The sequence below is a fragment of the Salvia miltiorrhiza genome, chromosome 4 (genome assembly GCF_028751815.1).
Source record: "Salvia miltiorrhiza cultivar Shanhuang (shh) chromosome 4, IMPLAD_Smil_shh, whole genome shotgun sequence".
NCBI lineage: Eukaryota > Viridiplantae > Streptophyta > Magnoliopsida > Lamiales > Lamiaceae > Salvia > Salvia miltiorrhiza.
In genome coordinates, this window is record NC_080390.1 from 4742621 (window position 1) to 4769250 (window position 26630).

At 37.8% G+C, this 26630-nt stretch overlaps 3 protein-coding genes and 2 non-coding genes across 6 annotated transcripts; 2 read left to right on the plus strand and 3 right to left on the minus strand.

The window, feature by feature from the left end:
* Positions 1 to 9832: 9832 nt before the first annotated feature.
* LOC131022331 (phenylacetaldehyde reductase-like) lies at positions 9833 to 12189 on the minus strand. The gene is made up of 6 exons (XM_057951787.1): positions 11756 to 12189; positions 11368 to 11537; positions 11089 to 11280; positions 10815 to 10980; positions 10511 to 10697; positions 9833 to 10067 (listed from the first exon to the last, which is right to left on the minus strand). The coding sequence occupies exons 1-6, from the start codon at positions 11862 to 11864 to the stop codon at positions 9923 to 9925; spliced, it is 969 nt and encodes a 322-aa protein (XP_057807770.1). The 5' UTR covers positions 11865 to 12189; the 3' UTR covers positions 9833 to 9922.
* Positions 12190 to 13520: 1331 nt separating this feature from the next.
* Positions 13521 to 16166, plus strand: LOC131022330 (uncharacterized). The gene is made up of 5 exons (XM_057951786.1): positions 13521 to 13935; positions 14396 to 14473; positions 15148 to 15247; positions 15636 to 15778; positions 15851 to 16166. Exons 1-5 carry the CDS (start codon positions 13630 to 13632, stop codon positions 16064 to 16066), a joined length of 843 nt encoding a protein of 280 aa, XP_057807769.1. The 5' UTR covers positions 13521 to 13629; the 3' UTR covers positions 16067 to 16166.
* A 68-nt stretch (positions 16167 to 16234) lies between these two features.
* TRNAG-UCC (transfer RNA glycine (anticodon UCC)) lies at positions 16235 to 16306 on the minus strand. Its single transcript has one exon. It is a non-coding gene; the product is annotated as a tRNA-Gly (tRNA).
* Positions 16307 to 16507: 201 nt separating this feature from the next.
* On the plus strand, positions 16508 to 16579 carry TRNAG-UCC (transfer RNA glycine (anticodon UCC)). Its single transcript has one exon. It is a non-coding gene; the product is annotated as a tRNA-Gly (tRNA).
* Positions 16580 to 16665: 86 nt separating this feature from the next.
* Positions 16666 to 18416, minus strand: LOC131022329 (RNA polymerase sigma factor sigD, chloroplastic-like). 2 transcript variants are annotated; one of them, XM_057951784.1, is made up of 5 exons: positions 17899 to 18416; positions 17588 to 17821; positions 17373 to 17505; positions 17075 to 17289; positions 16666 to 17001 (listed from the first exon to the last, which is right to left on the minus strand). In XM_057951784.1, exons 1-5 carry the CDS (start codon positions 18340 to 18342, stop codon positions 16732 to 16734), a joined length of 1296 nt encoding a protein of 431 aa, XP_057807767.1. In that variant the 5' UTR covers positions 18343 to 18416; the 3' UTR covers positions 16666 to 16731. The 2 variants fall into 2 exon arrangements, with proteins under 2 accessions (XP_057807767.1, XP_057807768.1); XM_057951785.1 differs by having other exon boundaries at positions 17075 to 17275; positions 17373 to 17513; positions 17899 to 18415.
* Positions 18417 to 26630: the final 8214 nt, after the last annotated feature.

Sequence of the window (26630 nt, forward strand, 5' to 3'; positions counted from 1 at the left end):
CCTTAATTAATATTCTAATTAAAGGTTGCGGATCTCAATTAATGGGATTGATGTAAAGTTCTCATTTGTGTTGACAAAATCTATATCTATAATATATTAAATATGAGTTTGTAATCAAAATTCATATTTTATTATATATTTATAATTACAAATACATCAATAAATAAGTTTGGAATCAAAATTTTGACCCATTTGCCCGTAGGGCGGCCTAACACTAATTTTATTTAAACATCAATTATAGTAATTTGTTTAAATATAATTTGTTTGGCCCGACTTTAGGGAATGACTTTTATTTCATATATAGAATCAATTATTACATCCATCATAAATTGAGGAAATTCTTCTCCTTGAAACTTTCAACGGTATGCTTGAGGCTCACCTTCACATGCATGAATCTCACTCTCAATATATATATATGAAGAGGTTCAAATAAGAACCACTAATAAAATAAGATCGGAGAACCATTTTAAGTCATTCGATCATCAAGATCTACGGTGGATGCATCATCTTGGTGGATGGATGCAGATGCTGGGTTCGAATCCTGAAGGGAGCAAAAAATTATTTTTTTTTGGATGCATTAAATTTAATAGCGGATGCATTAATTTGTATAGCAGATGCAGTAATTTTATTGGTTCTTATGTTCTCACGATAATTGTGGTTCTCACTATAACCGCACCCTATATCTATATCTATATATATATATATATATATATATATATATATATATATATATATAGGGTTAGCATCACGTGAGAATTTAGGATTTTGTGATACCTAAGAATCATCTTAGACCCTTGATTATTGTTAATCTAACGGATGACATTAATAGATTATAGTTATAATTTATATTACCATTTAATTTAGATTCTGTGGATTTGTGTGAATAAGGGCAGTTAGGGTATTACATTGAAGACAAATAACCGAGTGCAATTAAAGATTTGTGCATTTCCCTAATTTACCGCGTTGACTAAATGGAAGAGAAATCAATTGATGAGTGAATATAGCATCTTTCCACCGCCATTTTCACTTATTACCTTATGTCACTTTTGGGCTTCCATTACCGAGTAAAACCATGGAAAGGTGAATAAAAACTTGTTCATCTACGGCCAAGCAAGAGTTCAAGGGTTTCGGTCATTCAAGTCCGATGGAGTCCGCTGAACATCACCACCATCAAACAAGGTGAGCATCATATTCTTGTTTAATTTTTTTTGTTTCATCTACTTTTTTGTTTTCATTGAGATTATGAGATGTTCGATGAACACCCGCTAACCATCATCACCATCGAACAAATATTAGAATTTTGTTTCATTTGTGTATGTATTTCTTTTTCTTTTAATCGTAAAGCCTTTGAACAAACCTTTGATTTCCAGCGAAGCGACGAATATTTTTGAAAACCTTCGATTTTGTGTGATTTTCGGCGTGCATGTTCCGACGACGAGTTTATTCTGTGGTTTTCGAAGATCTTCTATGAATTCCAACGAGTTTATTCCATCTATCCAGGTTTTCTCATTTTTTTTTTATATTCGTCAAATCCCCATTATGTTATGTGCAAGTTTATCTAATTATGAATAATATCATATTTTATTGTGTAGATGAGGACTATGTCGGGGTTTATTGGAAAGAATACATCTGGACTTTTTGGTAACAAAAGTGATTTTTTTTTTTGAAAAAAAAAATTCTGGTTTGTTTGAATTTTGAGATACTATTAGTACACCACTTTGAATATTTCAAAAAATTCTACTCCTAGGGTTATTCATGTTAATAGTTTTTATGTTCAACGTGTATAACATTGTTGTTCGCGTACTCATTACTGTTCATGTTAATGTTCAGTAGTTCATTAATTTTTTATTATTGTTCATTACTGCATCAGTTACGACTTTTATTCCATATGCATGTAGTAAAGGAGATTGTTCATGTAGATTTAAGCCTTGTTCATGTTGATGTTCATTTGACTTTTAAATCATATGCGTGTACTAAATTTTGATTGTTCATGTGATTTAAGCCTTGTTCATACCGATGTCAATTTGTTCATTAATATCTTATTGCTTTGTTCACGTGAGTATTATTCTTATATTAGCATGTCCAGTTTATACTTAGATTTACTCATGAGTATTTTAATGCATTTATCGTAGATGATATTTATGTAGCAAAAAATAATTACTAAGAAGTTAAATCTTATCAAATTACCTGCAAATGTGGTTGCTCATGAACATAATTTTTTTCCACGTAGTTGTTATATTTATTCATGAACATGGATTAATGATTTATATTTATACTTTTTTTAATGATTATCACGCCCTCATATTAATGTTATACTCCCTCCGTCCCAATATTCAAGTCCCGTATTCCTTTTTGGGCCGTCCCATGTAACAAGTCCCCTTTCCTTTTTTGGCATTAATTAGGACTCAATTAAGCATTTAATTAAGTCTCTCTACTCCCCACCAACCAACCCACCTACTTCTCTCTCTCTCTCTCTCTCTCTCTCTCTCTCTCTCTCTCTCTCTCTCTCTCTCTCTCGTCTCAACCCCACCCACCATCCTCTTCCACCGCTTCCCACCTCTCACCGCCTCTACAACCATTTTCTTCGGCCGAACAAACAGAGCCACCACTGCGCCGGGCTCCAACACCTCCGCGCCACCGTTCCTCTCACCCTTCCACCTTCCACCGCCTCCAACACCTCCTGCTCCGCCTCGCATCTCCGCCGCCAATGCAACTCGCGCCGCCTCGCGCTTCCGTCTTCACCGACTCCAACGCCACCGCCGCTTTGCGCCTCCTCCTGCGCCGCCTTCCACCGCGGGCAGATCTGCTCAAATAAGTTAGGGATTTGCAAGTATTTAGGGAAAATTGAATTATAATTTAGGGATCTGCTCAGATCTGCGCCGCCTTCCGCCTTCCACCGCTTCGCGCCTCCCACTGCGCCGCCTTCCACCGCGAGCTCAATTTTATGATTTTGATTTTGAAGTTAGGATTATTGAATTATAATTTCGTCTATTGGAGTTGATTTTTTATTTTGATTTATGGAAGAGGGAGAAGAGATTTTGCTAGATCTGGGAAATGATGTAGGTATTGCTATGGGTGTGTGTTCGTGTGTTCTGTGAGACCGCCGGAGGTGTTCTGTGAGACTGCCGGAGAGAGACCGCCGGAGGTGTTCTGTGATTTCGTCTCTTCCACCGCTTCCCCTTTCCTTCCTTTTTAATTTTGCTATATTCCTTGTTGTATTAGTCAATTGAATTAGTAAATAAAATAACATTAAATAAAGCATTAATCATATGATTCCTACTACTTTTACATTCACTTTAACTCTCCTAAATACCCGTGCCCAAAAGAAAGGGGACTTCATTAACGGGACGGAGGGAGTATAATTTTATTATTTCATCTCAAACATTAGAGAAAGGTTCATCATCCAAGCATAGACGCTACACAAGAGAAGAGAAGGGAAATGGTATAGCAAAAACAGGTACGATTTAATAAGAGTGCATTCATCATTGCATATGATATCATTAAATATATACTGAATATGTTGTGATATTCACATGAATGACAGTCAATGAACCCCCAAAGCTTGTTCAAAATGTGGAAGGAAACGACAAGGTAACCATTGGTAGGGGAAAACACAAACCAATACCGAAGAATCCAAAAGATATAAAATGCAAACACATAGGGTGTTGGGAACCTTGTGGAATATCTTAATCCTTGTTTTGATGATACTAAAATTCATAGGTCGTAATTGTAATAGACTAGAAATGTTTTGAACTCAAGTGTTAGAGTTCGTTTCTAGTTTAGCTTGCGGTTCTGAAGACTGAAGAACGAAGGACTGAAGACTGAAGACTGAAGATACCAACTGAAGTATCAGTTGAAGAATCAGTTAGGAACTGATTACTTAATGCGTGCCACGTGGACTCAGCGGACTGATACTAAAGTCAAGTATCAGTTAAACATTCTTCCTCGGACTGATCTTCCAACGTTCAAAGGAAGTCACGCACTCACAAAAGTACAGCCGCATTAAATGCAGAGATCTCAGGATCTTATCTCTGCAGAGGTCATTCCTATTTGGTGGCTACTTTATCAGAGACGTCACATCTCCCGTCCCTCAAGAGAGTCGTTTCCACCAGACAAGGAACCTCGAAGATTGAAGCCTCAGCCCAAATTCGAATTGCTCTCCAACGGAAGAAATCTTGAGGACGTTCTACGCCAACGGATCTATTCAAGAGTTCTCCTACAAATAGCGCACGAGGATCACTTCAATCTTCACCGATGCAACGACATAAGCTGAAGCTCTGCCAAAATCGCTACTCAGCCTAAAGCTTAACCTCCCCAAAGCTTGAATCGAAGAAGAGAATTCCAAAGCCAAAATCAGTCACTGCTGATTACACACACTCTCTTAGACTTTAGGCAAACCTCTGTTTACCCAGAAGCCAAGGTCAAACTTGCTACAAAGAACTTGTTCTTTGCAGTATAGTTGACACTCGTTCAAACCTCATTTCAGACAGAAAGATTTGAGTGTTTGAGTGATTCGGAGTTCAGGAAGGTACTCTGACTCTGAGAGTCTTAGCGCGGGTTGTGCTAAGCAAGAAAAATCCGACGCGAGTGAAGCGTGGGTACTGAAGAAGGGTTTTCTTCAGTGGTACGATTGTGTGCACCCGGCAAGCACACGATTTGGTTTGCAGTGCACTTGTTAAGCACTTGCGGAGTGAATTGTTGGTCTAATCAACCGACCGTGGATGTAGGAAAGGGTTTTTCCGAACCACGTAAAAGTCTCTGTGTTGTTTACAGCTTTCAGTTTTACTTTCCTATTTGTGTAGTTTCATTTAATAAACTGAATACTGAATAACTGCAAAGAGAAACCTAAGACCAACAACGTGCTCAACCGAGGCTATTGCGAAACTAAGTTTAATTTCCACTGCGTGTGATATCAGTCTGACTGACCTATCTTTTGATAGTCAGAAAGAGTGTTATCATCTCTGTTTTAGCAAACTCGACTGAAGCCCATAAGTGCATCAGTTAAGTTCTAGTAACTTAACTGATAACTCCTTACTGAAGAGCTTTCAGTATCAGTCGTCAACCCTGTTTGGTCAAAACTATTTTCAGTCAACAGACGTCACTGTTTGCGTGTAAAGTTTCGTTTTGATCTCTATCTGAGATCCCTCTGTTTGAGGAATTTGTAAAAATAGCTCATAGGTGTATTCCCCCCCATACACCTATTCGAGACCCTCAGGACCTAACAATTGGTATCAGAGCAGGTTGTTCGCAAGAACACTCTGTATCTGATTAGGTTCTAATTAAACTAGATCATTTTTCTCAAAGGTCTCGAAAAAGTTTTCTCTTTCAATTTGTGATTGCTATTTGCTCTGTCTGCTGTTATATGTTCTCTCTTTTTTGATGGAGACTAACCACAGCAGATTATCTACTCTACCTATGTTTAGTATTGAAAAATACGACATATGGAAGTTTCGGCTTGAAAGCTTCCTCACCGCCCAACATTGCCGAATGTGGGAAGTCATCACCAACGGACCAATCACCATCACCAAAACCGTAAAAAGGGTTCCTGTTGATCCACGACAGGATCCTTACGATGAGGTCCAGCCCAAGCAAAAGGCAGACTTCTCCACCGAAGAAAGGAAGCAAGATGAGCTTGACAACCTCGCCAAAAGCATCATCTCCGGCACCGTTCCCGACAAGCATGTCATGAAGATCATCAAGTGCGGAACTGCAAAGGAGATGTGGGACATTCTTGAAAGAATGTGCGTAGGGGGTCTTATATGTCTTATTCATTGTCCTCATGTTATACGAGAAATAGGCGGTCTCACTGGAGCGCACCCCTATATATATATATATATATAGGGTTGGGTTCATGTGGATCCCTATGCTTATAATAGATCCGTAGATCCAAATCTAGACCACACATTTATGACATGTGGCGCATCAAGATGGTGACACGTGGCAAGGCATTTCAAGGCAAAATCTGGAGAGGGGTAAAATTGGAATGTAATTTTCAAAATTAAAAAAAAAAACAATAGATTTTCTCAAAATAGGTATATTTTAGATGCATAAAGTTTCATACGAGAATGCATGAACTTTCATATAAAAATGCATAAGATTTCACCCCACCCCCCACCCCAAAACCCCACCCCCACCCACCCCCCCAAATTTTTTTTTTTAAACTGATTTTCTTACCACTGCCCCACCCCTACCCCCCACCCCCCACCCACCCACCCCCCACCAAATTTTTTATTTTTTTTATTTTTTTATTTTCTCAAAAACTGATTTTCTGACCACTGACCCCCCCACCCCCTAAAATTTTTTTTTTTTGAAAAACTGATTTTTACATGCATAAAAAAACTACATGTTTTACATGCATATACTTTCGCATAGAAATGCATATACTTTCACACAAAAATGCATATACTTTCACACAAAAATGCATTACATTTTTTGAAAAAATATAATTTTTTTGGGCTGGAAGGTGGGTGGGGGGTTAGCGGTCAGAAAATCAGTTTTTAAAAAATAAAAAAAAATTGGGGGGGGGGGTGGGTGGGTGGGGTGCGGGGGGGTGGGTCAGCGACTCAACAATCAAAAAATCAGTTTTGAAAAAAATAATTTGGGGGGAGGGGTGGCGGGGTGGGGGTCAGTGGTCAGAAAATCAGTTTAAAAAAAAAAAATTGGGTGAGGGGTGGGGGGTGGGGCATGGGTGGGGTGGCGAAAATACCAGATTTATTAAAATGAAATGCATTTTTTGTATAATTTAATGCATTTTTATGTAAAATCTTTATGCACTTTTGTTTGATTTTATATGCATGTGAAACATGACTATTTTGGGGGGCAGAGACGGATCTAAGAATTTAATTAGGACCGGGCGAGATTTTATCGGATGTTTTTAATAAATTTTTAGTAAAGAAAACAGATTGGGCGACCGCCGAGATTTCATCAAAATATATACATATATATAGATAATAAAAAAAAATTGACCGGGCGACCGCGGAGGCTGCCCGGCCTCTAGATCCGTCTCTGTTGGGGGGTGGTAATGGAGAGGGTTGGGGGGTGGTGTGGGGTGGGTTGGGGGGTGGTGCGGGGTGGGGTGGGGTGGTGAAAATACCAAAACTGTAAAATTCAAATGCATTTTTCTGTTCAAAGTTATGCATTTCATGTGAAAACTTTATGCATCTTCGTGGGAAACTATATGCATCTAAAATATATCTATTTTGAGAAAATCTAAAAAAAATATATTTTTTTTAATTATTAAATCCGAAAATTACATTCCAATTTTACCCCTCTCCATATTTTGCCTTGAAATGCTTGGAAACTCCTTGCCACGTGTCACCATCTTGATGCGCCACATGTCATAAATGTGTGGTCTAGATTTGGATCTACGGATCTATTATAAGCATAGGGGATCTACATGATCCCATTCCTATATATATATATATATATATATATATATATATATCATTTTGAGATAGCCTTTTAAACAGTTAAATACAAGATTTGATCACTCATCTAAACGACACAAACTTTAGCTATTTTTTTACGTTTTAAGATTGTTTTGCCCTTAATTAAGGCGGATCGGATTCGGGTTTGCGTGCGGGTTAGGTACACTTGGCACTATTAGTGCCAAAAGTACCAATAAAAAAAAAAAAAAAAAAAAACTCGGAACGGAGGTATCACTATTAATTGGTACTTTTGGCACAAATGACTATATTAGTCACTATAAAAAAACGTGTAATTAGCCACGGCAATTAGCGACAGCGGAGACGCCGCCGCTAATTGTCGGCGGCAAAAACGGCGACCCGTTTTTTGGAATTTACCGGCCAATTAGCGGCGGCAATTTTACCGTCGCTAATTAGTGACGGCATCGCCGCCGGTAATTATCAATATCAATTAAAATTAATTTTTATTATATAATTTAACCATTAGCGACGGCAAAGCCGTCGCTAATTAACGATCGCGAAATTGCCGCCCCTATTAAAGCTCGGGTCGTCAATTAGCGACTGCATATTGTCGCCGCTAATTACCTAATTCTAATTAGGTCTACCCAAATCAGAATCCCCCACGGCGCATCCCTCCCCCCCACTCCTGCCCCCAGTGCCCCCGCCCCCCCCCCCCCTCCTATAATTTGATTTAAATTATTTTTATTATTATTTTACATAACTATATAGGATTATTCTTGTGCATCGCATGGGGTAGTGGTACTAATTACATTTAACATTTAGAATTAATTACAATTTGTGTAATTCACAAACATTCATATGATTCTAGGACATATTGAAATTAACTAATGTGACTGCCACAAAAATACACGTGAACTATCCGTCTGATCTCCACATACGATATGCCTCATAATTGCACAAAATATCATGCATGCACTTTATACATTACTTTGGTTTTTTAACATAACTTTTAAATGGACTACATATAATTAAGAAACAATATATTCATATGGTCATTTTAAAGATGCAAACACAATATTTGGTCACTAATTGAAAAAATACAAATCTTAACCATTTTTTACGTTTTCGGATTGTTTGCCCTTAAATAGGGAAGACCGGATTCGGGTCGAATTCGAGTTTGCGCGCGGGTTAAGCACATATGACACTATTAGCGCCATTGGTAACATATACTCAGTGTTGCACGAATGGTACTTATGGCCATATTAGTGTCATTAGTGCCATACGAATGACACTTAATGCCATATTAGTGCCATTAGTGTCATTTTGAACACTTCCCCGTAGGGTTTAGATTATCATTTAGGGTTTAGATTCTCCATTTAATGTGTTGCACGAATGGTACTTATGGCCATATTAGTGTTATTAGTGCCATATACTCTGTTCTGTAGTGTTGCACTAATGGTACTTATGGCCATATTAGTACCATGACATATACTTAGATTTTTATTTTTATTTTCTGGTTGGCACATATGGCACTAATAGTGCAATATGTGTCTAACCCGCGCATAAACCCGAATCCGGTCCGCCCTAATTAAGGGCAAAACTGTCTTTACACGTAAAAAAATGGCCAGAATTTGTGTTTTTTCAATTAGTGGCCAAATATTGTGTTTTCTTCTTCAAAATGACTATATCACGAGCGCTTTCTATAATTAATATCATGAGTTTTACAAATTTTGACAATAGGAATGAGATCATGTAGATTCCCTTCTTGATAGTACATAGACCTAAATCTAAATCACACATTTTGTTTATATGGTGCACTAAGCACGTGACACGTGGAAGAGGTCTTTCAAGGCAAAATACACGCAGCAGTAAAATAGGAATAAAAATTTTGAAAATTTAAATTTAGATAAAAATAATAATATTCAAAATTATATTTCCTATTTCACTTCTCTGTGTATTTTACCTTAGAATGTATCTGTCACGTGTCACGTCCTTAACACGCCACATACACACAATATGTGATTCATATTTGGATTTATATCTACAATAAGAAGGAGAATCTACATGATCCACATTTTAGAAATGGAAAAAGTGTCTTATGTCTAAAAAAAAACTATTGCTCAATTCGGCATGTTTTTATGAAAACAAAATTTAAATATCTACATGATTGCTGAAATGGAAAACAAGTCAGCAGTTTTTTTTTTAGTTTAGAACATTTTGTATTTGATTGTCAATTATATATTTTGTTTTTTGGCGATTTTTTTTTTTTGATCGGGTTGAATAATAATAATTGCATTCAACGCAAACCTGAGATATTAAAGACAAATCATGAAGTAAATATTTTTTAAATTTCTTGAAAACTGTAGGCAGAAAAGTTTATATATTGAATATGAACATGTCTTGAAAGAAATCTAACTGCCACTCTTGTGCTTCAACAATAAATAATCTAGCTGAAACTGCTATATATATTGATTTAACATTCTTGCAAATACATAACATTAGATTCAAGAACATGTGCATCCCAACATGGATTTTTTTCATAAAGTGATCAAATTTCTGTGCTGGAAGCATTCAACAGAGTCCTTGAGACTCTCCTCGAGGGGCCTAAAACTGATGCCCAAACTTTCAGCTCTCTTTCTAGAAACTTGGAACGGGAGCTTAGCCGCCCGATTCACCGTTTCTCTGCAGTTTTGGTTGAGATTATTAAGGTCAAGAGGGAGACTACTCTGTCACACGGGTTAAAATTTGAATCTAAACACTATCAAATTTACAAATATGGCACTCAACTTGAGTTTGGATTCATATATCCAATCACTAAACGATGTTACACAAGTTTTTGTGAAAAATCAAACTACTCTAACAAGAAAAGCATGGCTAAGATGATATTATTCTCTACACAACTTATGAAAGTTCCCAAGTTGTAAAATTCTAGCATCATTGTAAAATTGGAGTTTCCAGGTAGCTTGGACAAGTAAAAATATTATAGACTAATCCACCAAAACTCAATCATGTAATGATTGTAATCCTTCATATATTCAATCATATGTATCGTTAGTCTAATCTATCACCCAAATTAAGTAAATGGTGCAGATAAACAAGAGCAGGGTCGATACCGTGAAACTTACGTTGGAGGGAGGCTGAGAGAAGGGAATATCAGTTTCAAAATGTCGAGTGCTTCAAACGAATAAGTCACTCTCCCAACCAGACAATATCTACCGCTTGCACAAGGGTTCTCCAGCGCTAGAATATGTGCAAGAGCAACATCTCGAACATCAACATATCGGTACACACCATTAGCCATTAACTGTTTTCCTGCACATAATTAAACATGGATGCCTTCAAATGCTAAACATATATAGAGCACTGAGTTAGGATAAAAGAGTTCAGTAGTATGTTCTGTCTCTTGTACAACAGATGAATTTTGAATACCTTCTTTGATGAGATTGAGAAGAGCAGCACAGCTCAAGTTGAGAGATGGCTGCAGTGGAGGACCAATGGTGAAGCCTGGGTGTAACGTAACCAAGTCGAGGCCATTCTCTTCCGCGAATTTCCATGTCTCCTTCTCTGCTAGAGTTTTCGACAGAGCATACCATTCCTGATCGATTTTATAGACTATATTATGTGATGGATTGATTTCCTAACTGCTAAATACTGTATATTGAAAAACAGAATACATACATATAGATATTATGTGTGTGTATACCTTTTTCTCCTCGCAGAAGATTGGATCCGAAAACCATGTTTCATCTACTATAAAATCTTGTTTTAAAGAATCGTAGTTATACATAACAGCTGCAATTGAAGATGTGATGACTACTCTTTTGATGGTTGTTGCTTTTGTGCAGGACTTGAGCACATTTATGGTTCCCTTCACTGCAGGATCTATCAGCTCCGTCTGAGATGTGAAGAGACAAATTGTAATTATAGATCATGATCATCATCATACAGAATCTCACCATTTCTAAGCAACTATATATCAGACCTGTGGATCGGAAACTGATACGAAAACAGGTGATGCAGTGTGAAATACTCCTTGGCAGCCATCAACTACGGAATCGAATGATCCTTCCTCGAGTAGGTTCGCTTCATATAAACGCAGCCTCTCGTTAGCTCCTTCTAGTGCTGTTAGATGTGCAACCTTGCTCGAGTCACCTGCATTTTACGATTGTTAGATTCAATTGTTTGAATAAGTTGTTCTTTCAGCACTAATTGTAATTTTCATCCTTTGAGAGGGTTAAATCATACAATTCATGTGCAATATCATCCAAACCTCAAATCATTCCTAATTAGCAGAAACATGTTGAAGAATTCATTCTCGCAACGAGCTGCAAAATTGTAGCCAATTTAGAGAGAGAGAGAGAGAGACTGACGGAGGTTCCTGACGGTGGCCTTAACAGTGTAACCACGCTGGAGGAGAAGCTTAACCAACCAGGACGCTATGTAGCCGGATGCTCCTGTAACACACACAACCTTTTCCATTTCTGATTTCCCTCTCTCTCTCTATAGAATGAAGCTCAAATAAAGGGGCATACGTGAGCAATTAGGATATGCAGAAATGCAGAATATTGAAATCTCCTACGCAAGCACGTACGTCACCTTTCTTAACCTTTGCTAATCAAACTTTACATTCCACAGCTTCCCAGAGTTTGTACCAGTCTCTTTGGATGGCCGTCCAATTCAAATTAATCAATTTTAGGTGTATTAATCTTCCAGAATTTCAATTAAAAACAACCACTACTTTTTTTTCACTATAAAACATTTGATTTGCTTCTATTCGCCTAAGTTTTTGTCCATTTTGATTTTCATTTTCTTAATTTGGTGTCAAACAAGCTAAACCAACCGACTGTCAAAGGCTGATCCTGATATTTTCGGGATCCTAGATAGGGGTGTAATCGAGTCTAGCCGAGCCAAATAGTATCTTGTTCAAGCTTGGTCCGTTTAGTTAATCGAGCTATTTGATTAATTATCGATCGAGCTTTAATTGAGTCGAATACAGTGCCGAACCTAATCGAGCTTTTTAAATTTTTATTTAAAATTTTAGTTAATTTCCTAATACATAAGTTAATTTTCAAATATATAAGTTATTTTATTCACAAAAATATAATATATTTACTATTTTCTTGTAAATAAATGATGTTAATTAGATACTTAATTCAAATATTACTACATATAGTATAAAATATAGTAAGACATTTAATGAATAATCTTATGTTTTTAAGATAAATCACTTCACCAGCTTGTTCACGAGCTAACGAGCCGAGTATTGTCATGCTCAAGCTTGGCTTGTTTAGCTAAACGAGTTGTTCATTAAATTACCGATCGAACTTTTATCAAGTCGAACGTCGCATAGCTCACGAGTAGCTTGGCACGTTTACAGTCCTAGGCGAAAAGAAAAAAATGGCCTCTTTTTCTATCGTTGTATATTATGATATTTTATACTTGTTCATTGGACTTAAATCTTGGGCCCCCGTAAATTCGGGGGCCCTAGGCTCCACCAATTAACACTACAAGGCCGGCCCCACCGATCACATACACTCACTTCAACCCCTTTATTTGCAAATTATTTTTTGAGGGTGTTTGATTAAGCTTAATATATTTTTTTTATGGAAGCTTATGAGTTTTTCTAAAACATCTTATAAGTTATTTAGTAGCTTATATATTTTTTATAAAGTGTTTGTCAAAATAAGCTTATAAATAGCTTATAAATATTAAAATAATTTTCAAAAACTTATAAATCTTATAAAAAATAAGTTTTTCTATCGCAACTTATATTTTCATAATTTCATGTGCAACAATTATTTTACAAATATCTTTTAACTATAATTTGTTATTTTCATTATATATCCTTTCAAATTCATATCTTTTCATATTGGTGAAGATTATTGTTATTATTATTAGATTATTTTTTACTATAATCACCAATTCATAAATTTTAAACTACCAAGATTTCAAAGCATGCCTACAAATGAAAAATTCCTATAAAAAACTTCTAACTCTACCTTAAAAAAATGTCCCAAAAACTGAACTAGTACAAATTATCAAATAAGACATGCAATTGGATAAAGGCCAAAAAAAAGCGAAAGTGAAAATGAAAATGAAAATGTTAAAAAGAATGGGATTACCGTTGGTATGGGTCCGGCTCCCGCCATCACAACTGATTTTAAGCAGTGCCTTCTTCCCGTCCACAAAAACACTCGTTTTTCACCGCATCAAAACTCGCATCCACTCCCAAATTTTTGCTCCAATGGCGTTGCTCTCATCTTTAGTTTCACCCAATTCGATCCCCCTTCACGTATTCGCTCCAAAATCCCCAACAAAACTTCCCAGACAATTTTCACATTCACTTGCTTCATTAACCCCTCCTCCTCCATCTCCCTCTTCTTCAAATTCTCAAGAATCGACGTCGTCCGCAACAACTGAAAGTTTCACTGTATTAGGAAAAGGGTCGTCTCCAAAATCGCCAGAATTGCCCTACAACTACGCCTTCGCTGACCTAAATGGAGACCCCGTCGTCCGGTTTGTACAGTCTACGGAATCTACGATTGAAAGAGTAGGTGAAATTCTTCAATTTTTTTAATCTCTTTTATTTTGCTGAGATGTGCTATTATAATTGCTCGAATTATATGTTGGTGTTTTTCTTTTTGTGTTTTGGATGAGAGTAATAATCGTCTCCATTACTTCTGCTATGATTGAATTCTTAATTGATATCAAATCCATCTTATTCCTAGCGTAATAAAAAGAGTATAAAATTAGGGGTTTACTTGAGTTTGACCAAGAGGGGAAAAGAAATTAAAGTTAGGTTTGATATGTCTGTGATCAAGATTGGTTTTTTTAGCAGTTTATGGTTCTGGTAGAAATATAAAACACAGAAATACATGTTTGATGATCCTTCCCTAATACGGTGTACTGTGGTGATTGCATACGAACTTCAAAATTTGAACATACTTTGTCTAGTGTACTGATATTCTAATGTTTTTAAGAATGATTTATTCTTCTATCTGTCTATGCAGGTCATATTCGACTTTCGCTTTCTTGCACTTCTGGCTATTGGAGGATCGTTAGCGGGCTCTCTACTGTGCTTTCTTAATGTAATGTTTCTTTCAGGAACTGCTCCCCGCGGCCGCCCACCCCCTTCTTTAATTTATTCGATAGAAAATAGTAGGATTATATCTCATGAATCCTTGTATGTCAGTATTTTCTCTCTGTGCAGGGTAGTCTAATCTATTCAACAGGCTAGCTTCTTGGTAACTAAGAACTTCCCTGGAACATTTCTGGTAGTTTATAAGAACAATATCCTTCTAATTTCTAACATAGGTTATTATATGAAATGGAAGCTATCTATTCCTAATGTGAAATACTGACACAGTAGAGAGCCCGCTAACGATCCTCCAACAGCTAGAAGTGCAAGAAATATTATTTATATTTCTTAGGAAACGAGTACAGTTCTGTCTTAGGAACCGGAAGTTTTGTTATGTTCAATAATAATTCAGGGTAACATAGAAATATTATTTATATAATTTACTTTGCAAGATCATTATTAATCCACATGAAAATTCAAAATGACCTATATATTTGGGACAGGGGGAGTGGTTGACTGACATGCGATACAATTCCACTACATAAATTAGGTATTGCCTGAAATCCTGTCATAGCTTTAGTGAAGACTTTTTAGTTTCATTCTTAAACATAAATTTTATTTTTTGTTCAATGTCTATCAGCAGCATTAACAAGATATGTAAGAGACGAGTCTAAATTTTTGTAGGGATGTGTATACATATTTGATGCCTATAAAGTGTACTGGACAAGCTGTGTCAAAGGAATCCATACTGGGAAAATGGTTCTGAGATTGGTTGAAGCTATTGGTGAGTTTCTTCAAGTTCTCAGTAGTGGAAATCTGAATTCTTCAGTTACTATATAATTGGTTCCAAACAGGCTCAATTCCCATCTTGCAGCATGGTTGAACTATTATGCTATTTTTGTCTATAAACAAATGTATCGTAACTCAACACAAACTTTAGCTTCCTTGCGTACATATGAGTCTGTCACATCTTGTTTTGTACCATTAAGTGATTCAATCAACAACACCGAGGATGTGTTGAGTTTCCACGATCCATCTGTCATATGCATTTTAAGTACAATCTTGATGGTCCTATAAGTAGTCAATCATATATGACAAAGAATCTTCTAAAAATGTGATTTTATTTTTATTTATTTATTTCTGATAGAATCTTTAGTTTCTGTTTAATCCAGATGTGTATCTGGCTGGGACTGTGATGCTGATATTTGCCATGGGCTTGTACGGATTATTCATTTCGAACGTGCCTCCGGGTGTACCTCCTAGCATGGATCGCGCACTCAAGGGGTCTTCCTTGTTCGGGATGTTTGCTTTGAAGGTAGCATCCTCGTAGCTTCCTGGTTTCGATTTTTTGGTGGCAGTAGTTAAGAATGGGGTGGACATGGTGCAGGAGAGGCCGCAGTGGATGAAGATCAGTTCGCTGGACGAGCTGAAGACGAAAGTAGGGCATGTGATTGTGATGATCCTTCTGGTGAAAATGTTCGAAAGGAGCAAGATGGTGACCATAGCAACTGGGCTGGACTTGTTGAGCTACTCTGTTTGTATATTCTTGTCGTCGGCATCCTTGTACATTCTTCACAATCTGCACAAAAATGACTCGCATTAATTAGCAACCTATGCTTGGCTTGTGCTTCTCACTCTCTGTAATTCACCGGTTCCCATCTATATCTAGCCATCTTTGATTAATAAATGATGTTTTTGCTTTTGTACACATTATTTTGACTTATTTCTTGCGGCTTATTAAAATATTTTGTGATTAAAAATAATAAAACTGTGCGTTTGCCGGGAGTCGAACCCGGGTCTATTGCTTGGAAGGCAATTATCCTAACCGTTGGACTACAAACGCTTGGTGTTAGAAGCCTTTGTTACGTACTATTTAAATAAACATTGTCGGCCAATATCTGCAGTATTATATTTTGATAAATAAGTCATATTAATATATGGTGAATATTTGTTAAAAAATATGCATGTTATAAATATTTTGAAAAAGTTAACAACGCTGAAACTAATCAAGAAATATTAAAATGAATGTTATTAAAGCATCTAAGTGTTTGTAGTCCAACGGTTAGGATAATTGCCTTCCAAGCAATAGACCCGGGTTCGACTCCCGGCAAACGCATCTCATATTCTTCTTTTTTGTGTTTGTGTTTGTGTGTGTTTTGTTTGTGACAACTCCGAACCGAAACTTGCAAACTCAAAGCCAGTATAGAAGGATATTTTGAATAGGCAGTGAGTGTATGATGATGAATTACAATCTTGAATTTGTATGTACTAGTAAATGAAATATTTGAGATGATCCTCTTGTCTCAACTTGGCCAACGCAGCAGAATTGATCTGCCTCACTCTCTCCCTCGACAGCTTCAATAATCTCCCTATCTCCTCAAACGACCACACCGACTCCCCGCCCAACCCGTAGTGCAGCCTCAAGATGCGTGCCTCTCTCTCGCACAACGCCTCTAGAAGCTTCCCCATCTCCGCTCTCACCAACTCCTTCTTCATCATCGCTTCTGGATTCAACTCTTCTGGCCCCGCTATTATATCCTGCACAAAATCCAATCCAATCCAATTAATTCTCTACATTGAAGATTCTACAAACTGCGTATGAATAATTAACCTGCAGCGACATGTAGCCATGGCTGGTCATGGCTTCATCCAGAGAAATCGGAGCTCTGTTTCTCTCGATAGCAAGCCTTACAGCTTCGGCGTTCACCTCCATAGCCTCTGCGATCTCTTGGTGCGTAGGAAACCTTCTTAGCTCTCTGCTTAACGCGTTGCTGGCTTCGTAGATTTTGGGGATCAGCTCGCTTATGCTGCCCTGTACATGAGAAGCTAGCCATGTATTCACTAATTATGATCCTCAATTATGAAGAATTAAGCATCGATTGACGTAGGATTCAACCGAGTGTTCGTACCGGTAATCTGACCATCTTCGACTTGCTTGCTACTGCTCTTGTGATGGATTGCCTGATCCACCAGTAAGCGTATGTTGATAGCTTGTAGCCCTTTTCTGGATCGAATTTGATCGCCCCTCGAAGAAGGCCGATGCTGCCTTCCTGCAGATTAAGATTAGTTTCAACTTTCAATCATATTTACAAATGCTGAGATTTGGAAACTGAGAAAAATGCACCTGAGCCAGATCTTGCAAGCTTAATCCTCTGCCTAGATATGAAGAAGCAATCGACACAACGAGACCGTGATAGCAGCTAATGATTCTCTTCTCCGATTCTCTCCCATTCCACAAGATCTTGTCTAGTTTACGCCGGCTAATTCCTGCGGCCTTGGCCCATTCGTTTGAGGAAACTTCATCTCCCCCCTTTTCTGCTACTAATTCTCTTCTCGCTGCTTCAACTCTCGCTCTTTCCTGTTGCATCAATTAGTTCATGAGATTTGGAAAACGATGCACAATTCGTAGAGGCGAAATCATGTATACGTGCATACCTTGAGGTACCAGGAAAATCTCGCCTCTTCTTTAGGGCTCATGAATCTCGATTTTCCCGCCTTCTTGTTCGAAAACACAATCTCATCCTCCTCTTCCTCCTCATCGTCGTCATTATATATGCGTTCCAATGTATTTCTTCTTTTTCTTCTCCTCCTTCTTTTCCTTCTGATTGTAGCTTCGTCGCATCCACTTTCTCTCTCCAATATCCTACGGGGCGAAGGCGTCGCAGCTCCGGCGAGCGGCGGAATTCCGCCACCGGTCACTACGAGTGTATCTTGTTGAAGCGCGCTGCAGCTGTAATGTGATGAAGATTGAGCATGTAGAGGGAGAGTGGCATAACTTGAAATGCAGAGATGTGGTTTAGTAGAGTATGAGGAGAATGGCATATTTGGGAATGGTGGTGAATGGTTTGAGCATGAGCGTATGGCCATGGCCATATGCATATGTGCAGGTGATGGTGAAGGAGAGCATCCAGATTGAAATAACCGTGTCCAATAATTTGGAGATATTATTGCATTACTGGCTTCATTTTATTTGGTTCTGCCTTAGATATTTTTAGTTTCTTTTTTCTTTTTCCATTTTAGTTCTACCTTTTTCCCCAGTGAATCATTTATATTCCCAAAAAAAGGATTTTCGCGTATAAAAGCACGAATTATTTTAAAATTGTAATTTTAATGTGATTTTGAAGCGTGATGAATTAAATTATATTATCTTTTCAATTTTTATAATTTCATCTATTCAATTATTTTCGATCACCAGATTGTTGAATTGAAGCTTACGTGGATTAATTCGCCACGTAATACTTATATTACAATGTTGTTTGCAATAAATTGCTGAATATTGGAAATATGGTGCAGATATAGGATGTAGTCTCTTTGTAATTTGAAAAAAAAAATTATACTACTAAACAATGTCGTTTAGACCTCACGAAAAGGACGCCGTCTTTATATTGGGGGACGAAATTGCAAAAAATGAAAAGGTGGTATTTAATTCATCACACTTCAAAAGTTACGGCAAAATTGTAATTTCTAAATAGTTCATGTTTTTATTTTCCAAAAAATCTACAACCTTATGTTATAAAGAATAGGGTTAAATGCATCTAAATTCACAAACTTTAGTCAAAATTCATTTTTATCATGAACTTTCAAAAATCCATTTTATACACCAACTTTGAGATCCTGTTCAATTTCAACAATGAATTCATCTCTGGCGATTTAAAAAACACGTGGCACTTTGGATAGGCTCAATACCCTCCTCAAATCACACGGGAACACTGATAGGTTGGAAGATAAAGGGTAGTGAGGCTACACTTCAGTGACATGTGTGTTTTAAAATCGTCGGAGATGATTTTATTGTTAAAAATTGAATAGGATCACAAAATTGGTGTATAAAAATGGATTTTGACTAAAGTTCGTGAATTAAGATGTGATGAGGAGTAAATACTACATCAGCCTACCAAATCTCATCTCTCAATATAAATATTTAAAGTTTAAAGTTAAAAAGGATTTCAGGATGCCAAAAAGGGAGTAAGAAGAGCTAAGAAGTATTCCCCTACCACGGTGGAAGGGTCAAGATCGGGTTACACAAACTTGCCACGGTGGAATCCCTGCCATGGACCATGGTGGAGCATGAGCTTTACAAAATGGGGTTTTCTCTCTTTGTCATAATGGAGCCTCCCTTGCCACGATTGGAGCTACATTATTAGACTCTACTTGCCACGGTGGAATTATGAAGAAGGTAATTCTCGACCAGGATCTTGGTCCTGGCCAAGGTAGTTCTCAACCAGGATCTTGTACCTAGCCAAGGTAATTCTCAATCAGGATCGTGGTTCTGGCCAAGTTCTCAATCAGGATCTTGGTCCTGGCCAAGGTAGTTCTCGACCAGGATCTTGGTCCTGGCCAATGTAGTTCTCCACCAGGATCTTGGTCCTGGCCACGAGTGGAAGGCCAATGACGGGTTCTCTCCTCAGAACATATGTTAGGAGAAGATTGGAAGTTAAGAACACACGCGGAGTACGTGAAGTGAAAAGAAGATTTTACATTTTTACTCATTTTTGTATATTGTCCTTATAAATAGAGGAATCGTCACTTTGTAATGTACACTATCTTCATCCGAAAAATCAATACAAGTCAAATTCTCTCTTTTCTGTTGTGTGATACTCAGGTTTTAATTTCTGTTCTTCTTCTCATTCTCATTCTACCTTGATGTGTTGTGAGTTTACTCATCAAGATGCATTTAAAGAATATTTATGTGTGCATATGTGGTTTTGATGTGTTTTTTGGTGTCAAAACCCGAGTTTGGAGTGAAGCTTGAAATTTGCAAAAATTAAGCTCACCGTTAGGGCTGTAAACGAGCCGAGCCGAGCCGAATACTAGCAGGCTCGAGCTCGGCTCGTTTAAATATTCGGGTGTTCGAGCTCGGCTCGAGCTCGATTCGAGCTTTTATCTTGATGATCGAGCTCGGCTCGTCATCCACTTACTAAGCTCGGGCTCGGTTCGAGTTCGGCTCGGGTGATGCTCGATAATATCGAATTCGAGCTTGAGCTCGAGCTCGACTCGTTAGATGTTTGTATATATGGTGTTCAAGCTCGAATTTGTTATAAATTTAAGAAAAAAATTTAAGAAAATCTTCTTAATTAATATGTTACACGAGTTTGAGTTCGACTCGTTTAAGGCTCGTGTACTAGCTCGACTGAAGGTTCGTGAACAAGCTCACGAACATGTTCGCGAACAATCAAATTCGAACATATTCGCGAGCTCAACGAGCCGAGCACTGTCAGGCTCGAGCTCGGCTCGATAAAAATTTCGAGCTCGAAATTAGGCTCGAGCTCGGCTCGTTTATTATCGAATCGAGCTCCGAACGAACTTTTTTCGAGCCGAATCTCGAATAGCTTGCGAGTAGCTCTGTTCATTTACAGTCCTACTCACCGTTACGATAGTATTTTGCGAGGCAATTTCGATTGACCAAATAGTTTCAAAAAAATCTCAAGATTTTAACATATGCATATCTATAAGTCCTTTGGTTGTGTTAAAATCTTGTATTTTTCTAAGGCCGTGTGAATATTTTTTCTAAAGTCACTGGCCAGATTGTATTGGAATCTGGCCTAATGCTTCGGGAACACACATGCACAGCTACTTTGCCCAGATTAGACCTCACAATTTCACATGCTCATACTTAAGTTGATTTTAACCCAAACCAAGTAAAAAATTACCTAAACATAATAAAATAAAAGAACACAAAAGAAATAAAAGAAATAAACATACTTGAATTGAAATAGATGTTTAAAAATAAAAGCAATCTTTGGGCAAAGCAAATAAAAAACAATACATAAAATAAAAGGGTGCCCAAAGAGCTTGTTTTCTTCCTTGGCTAGACTCTCATTGAAAATAGAAATACAAAATAAACTAATCTAAAGTGAGGAATGAGTGTGGAATTATGTGTGTAAAAATTCGTCCCTTTGGCCGCAGGGGAGTGCTTCTTTATATAGAGAATGGTAGTGGGCCTTGGGCCAGGTCCATGCAAACTAGGGTTTATGGGCGCAACAGCTAGGGTTTCTGGGCACGGCGGTTAGGGTTTTTGGGCGTAGCCAAGTTGCTGAGATTTATTACCTTATTTACTTAGCCCAATCAGATACGCACCCCATACTTTGGCAAGTAAATCAAGTCAGATCGTTCTATATAAGGTAAGTGAATATCTGCCTTCTTCTTTCCTTATGTTGATTGGTGCACTGCTTTGCCCTTGTACGCCAGCCTTTGCCTCAAAGTCAGTTTCATATTTCTGCTCAGTTTTTGCTCGACCTCTGATTTGTGGCTTTGCCCTTAAACACTAGTTTTTTCCGCTTTGCCGTTGAACACCAACTTTTGCTCATGTCTCGCCGCTTTGCCCTAGATTCCGCACGGTACTTGGTCTGTGCAAAAGAAGTTGTGACGCCCCAATTTTCTTATTAAATAAAAAGAAGTACTTTGATTGAAAAAAAATATAAGATTTCAATATTTAAATAACTAAAACCCAAATCCAACATAGAAAAGTAAATAAACATCATAAACTGAGACTTTATTCTAATTGAAAATAAAATATTATTTCTTCTTTTATCTTGACCATCACTCGCCCTGCCTCTCATTGCCCGAGTCATCTCCTGAAAAAGATATTGTTTTGGGGTGAGTACAATTAACTCAGTGGGGTGCATTTATCCATATTATAAGAATCACAACAAAATATAAGTGCAATAAAAACTGTCTGCTCTTTCATATTGCCCGAAAGCAATAACTTTCTGTCTCTTAGCCCGAAGGCTATATAACTTTCTGTCTCATATAGCCCGTAGGCTATAACTTTCTTTCTCATATAACCCGTAGGCTATAACTTTCTGTCTCATATAACCCGTAGGTTATAACTTTCTGTCTCATAGCCCGGAGGCTCTGCCTGCTTCTCACACATATAAATTGAGTAAAACGTATAATAAGGATAAATGTTAAATGCAACGTTATAACCCCACCTTTACTTCTCTTTGACACGTGTAAAGTAATTAAAGATTAAGTCTTGCGCGCCTCGCCTAAAAATTAAATAATAATAAAGTCATAATTAAAATACGATCTAACAATGATTATACATCCACATAAAAATACATACATACATATATATATATAACTATTCTGTCCAAAAACATGTATCGACTTTGTTTAAATGAGAATGATTTCTAAATAAGAACATTATTCCAACCCTATAAATATATATATATATATATATATACACACACACGTTTGCATCATAAACATATCTATATATATACACCTATTTTTGTAAAAACATAAATGACTAATTATTAAATCACTAAAGTAGACATTTGCACTCCAACATGATATATATATAGATACACGTATATATATTATATGTTTAGACATAAATAAATTTAAAAACATGACTTTATACATGCATTTAAAAAGAAGTCTCCGTAGCTATCACCTATACACCTATACATAATATATAGGGTTAATAGCAAAAAAATACACGAAGTTTCACCAAATTTGCATTTTGCACATGACCTTCAAAAATAGCCCCAGAATACATGAACTATTGATTTTGTTGTAATTTGCACACGGCGAGAACTCCGGCCATAATTAAAGTTGACCGGCAATGACGTGGACTATACACGTGGCATTTTTATTGTAGGTGGCAATACGCGTGGCAATTTAATTGATCTGGCAATACACATGTCATTTTTATTAAAACAAATTTAAAAAAAAAAAAAATCATCTCTCTCTCAAATAACAGCCGCATCCTCTCCTTCCTCAAGCTTTTCCACCACCGCCGGCCAGCTCTTCCACCAAAATCAGGCATCGGACCTCAGGGGATTGTAGGGAATTTGAGGGTTTTGCAGATATGGCGGTGAATTGAAGGTATGCGGTGCGGTGGAGGTGGAGGTAGAGGTGGTGTTTGGTGTCTGGAAAAGGCGGCGGATTTGGGGCGCCATTCCTCATCGACGCCGCCACCTCCCCCCGTCTCACCTACTCCGTCTTCCTCCGCCAAGTCGTCTCTCTGTCCTCCTTCCTCAACGCCGCCTTCATCCTCATCCACCGCTAGGAGCTAGCGCCATGGCTGCAGATCCCCAAATCGCGGCCCTCGGCCACCTAGATCCCCAAATCGCAGCCCTCGGCCTTCATCCTCTCCAACAACGCCCTCGGCTGCAGCGACCGAGATTGAGATTGAGCGGAAGTTGGGATTGAGATTTGAGTGAAAATTTGGAATTGAGATTGAGAGAGAACAAGACTGTTCCCTTTTTTTAATTTTTTTTATTAAAAAAACGCGTTAAAAAACGACGTCGGTTTACATGTCCGGCGGTTAGTCCACGTCTGCAATTTCCGGCTGCCACGTCAACTACGCTTAAGGTGATGGTTAACGCGTGTGCAAATTGCAACTAAATTAAAAAGTGATGTATTCTGGGGCTAATTTTAAAGGTCATGCGCAATTTACAAATTCGATGATACTTGGTATATTTTTTGGCTATTAACCCTAATATATATAAAGGACAAAAGGACAAACTAAAAAATGTTAGTAGTTATATATATATTCATGGGAAACATAAATGATATACTGACAAGACAAAAGGAAATGATGGCTTCAGTACGAAATGAGACTTACAGTTCTCAAATAAATAAAGTGAATACAGAGGGAAGGAAAAAAAGACACAGACGAGCTACAAGCGAAGAAGAAAAGAAAACGCGAAGGAAGAGGAATACCTCACCCCGAAGAAGAAACGCTGTAATTGTATTTCTTTGAGTGTATGGAAGAAGGGGTCAAGAGCAGCTATTTATACTACGAATTAGGATTTTATTTTTGGGAAGGAGCATCAATCAAACAAATCTTTCCATAATTTCATGATCATCAAGAAGGAAAGGTGAATTAGGGTTTTCTAATCTTCCTCAAACAATTCACGTGGCTGAACAACAAATTACTTGGGCTCAAGCAATGGGCTTCAATAAAAGAATTTGGCCTTTATTAAAAGAGGTAATTAGTATCTTGTAAGAAAATGAAATCCCCAACATAATAATAATAATAATAATAATAATAATAATAATAATAATAATAATAATAATAATAATAATAATAATAATAATAATAATAATATAATAAATGCTTAGAATTTATTATGATTAAATGCTCATGCTCAATGAAATAACTAGGCGCGACTTATAAGACTTAAAATTTAATAAAAAAAATTAAAGAAATTACTATTCTGTAGTTAAAATATTTTTGGGGTCGCTATATCCTTACCAACTAAAAAAAAAATTCATCCTCGAAATTACTTACCTGAGTAAGAAAAAAAGGTGAGGGTATCTAGATTTAATGTCATCCTCCTTTTCCCATGTAGCCTCACTATGGTCATGTCTACTCCACTGAACTTTCACCAGAGGGATCTCTTTATTCCTTAACACGTGAACTTTCCTATCCAAAATAGTTTTCGGGTGCTCATCATAAGTTAAGTCCTTATCAAACTCCAATTCAACATGACTCACAATGTTGCTCAGGTCGTGAACGTATTTCCTTAAGGACGAGACATGGAAGACGTTATGTATCGACGTCAGACTCGGCGGCAATGCTAACCGATATGCTACTTCACCAACTCTCTCGAGAATGTCAAAGGGTCCAATATAACGAGGTCTTAGTTTTCCTCCTTTGCCGATTCTGACAACTCCTTTCATTGGTGATAGCTTCAAGAAAACCTTATCACCCACTTCAAAATAAAAATCCCTCCTTTTTGAATCTGCATACGACTTTTGTCGGTCTTGGGCTGTCTTAATGCACTCCCGAATTTTATTGATCACGACTACCGTTTTCTCCAAAATCTCGGGTCCCAAAATTCTCTTTTCGCCAACCTCATCCCAATGTAGTGGTGATCTGTATTTTCTCCCATATAACGCTTCATACGGGGCCATGCCTATCGACGCTTGATAGCTATTGTTGTAAGCAAACTCCACCAAAGGAAGTTGCTTCTCCCAATTTTCTCCGAAATCTAACACACATGCTCTCAACATGTCTTCAAGTGTTTGAATTGTCCTCTCCGATTGGCCGTCGGTTTGTGGATGATAAGTCGTGCTGAAATTTAACTTCGTGCCCATAGCTTGTTGCAAACTCCTCCAAAATTTTGAAGTGAATCGCGTATCATGATCGGACACAATACTAACTGGCACTCCATGTAATCGCACGATCTCTTGCACATAGATTTCAGCTAAACGCTCCATGTTGTAAGTCATCTTCACAGGCAGGAAATGAGCAGATTTGGTTAGCCGATCCACGATGACCCAAATTGCGTAATTACCCTTGACTGTCTTGGGCAAGCCAACCACAAAATCCATGGAAATCTTCTCCCACTTCCATTCTGGGATCTCAAGTGGCTTAAGTAATCCCGTGGGGCATTGATGTTCTGCCTTCACTAGTTGGTACGTCATACACTTCCCAACGTAGTCTCCAATTGACCTCTTCATGTTCCTCCACCAGAAAAGTTTCTTCAGGTCCTGATACATCTTTGTTCCTCCTGGGTGAATGGAATAGGGTGTGCTGTGAGCTTCTTATAGAATTGTTCTTCTTATCTCTCCCTTCTTGGGTATGCAAATTCTCCCTCCTTGGGTATGCAAATTCTCCCTTCGAAAGTCAAAGCTCCGTCTGCAACTAAGAAGAACCCCTTGATGTTACCCCTTAGGACTCGATCCTCCAATTTGCACAAGAATCTATCACCATCTTGCGCTTCCTTGATTCGATCTCACAGTCTCGGTTGAATGTTTAAAGCCGCCAAGATTATGTTTGTGTTCTCTGAAGCTGGTACCACCTCGATTCTTAGCTTTGAAAATTCCTGAATGAGTTCGGGCATGCAAATCGCAGATAAGCTCCCCTTCCGGCTTAACGCGTCGGTCACCACGTTCGTCTTGCCCGGATGGTAATGGATTGTGCAGTCATAATCCTTCACCAACTCTAGCCACCTTCTCTGTCTCATGTTGAGTTCCTTCTGCGTGAAGAGATACTTTAAACTTTTGTGGTCAGAATAGATCTCACATTTACTACCGTAAAGGTAGTGTCGCCAAATCTTTAAAGCGTGGACCACAGCCGCCAACTCCAAATCATGGGTAGGATAGTTTTTCTCATGCACCTTCAACTGTCTTGATGCATATGCTATCACCTTGCTGTGTTGCATTAAAACGCAACCAAGCCCTTGCTTAGATGCATCGCAGTAGATCACGAA

Bases quoted from the DNA above. Each gene is read 5' to 3' on its own strand.
- LOC131022331 (XM_057951787.1), bottom strand. From the start codon at position 11,864: ATGGAAAAGGTTGTGTGTGTTACAGGAGCATCCGGCTACATAGCGTCC. The intron at 10,981-11,088 runs GTATACACACAC...AAAATCGATCAG, and splicing joins TCTTCTGCGAGGAGAAAAAG to GAATGGTATGCTCTGTCGAA. The intron at 10,698-10,814 runs GTATTCAAAATT...AATTATGTGCAG, and splicing joins TCTCAATCTCATCAAAGAAG to GAAAACAGTTAATGGCTAAT.
- LOC131022330 (XM_057951786.1), top strand. From the start codon at position 13,630: ATGGCGTTGCTCTCATCTTTAGTTTCACCCAATTCGATCCCCCTTCAC. The intron at 14,474-15,147 runs GTAATGTTTCTT...AAATTTTTGTAG, and splicing joins CTCTACTGTGCTTTCTTAAT to GGATGTGTATACATATTTGA. The intron at 15,248-15,635 runs GTGAGTTTCTTC...TGTTTAATCCAG, and splicing joins GAGATTGGTTGAAGCTATTG to ATGTGTATCTGGCTGGGACT.
- LOC131022329 (XM_057951784.1), bottom strand. From the start codon at position 18,342: ATGCATATGGCCATGGCCATACGCTCATGCTCAAACCATTCACCACCA. The intron at 17,506-17,587 runs GTGCATTTTTCT...GCAGGAAGGCAG, and splicing joins GCTTGCAAGATCTGGCTCAG to CATCGGCCTTCTTCGAGGGG. The intron at 17,002-17,074 runs GTTAATTATTCA...GATTTTGTGCAG, and splicing joins ATGGCTACATGTCGCTGCAG to GATATAATAGCGGGGCCAGA.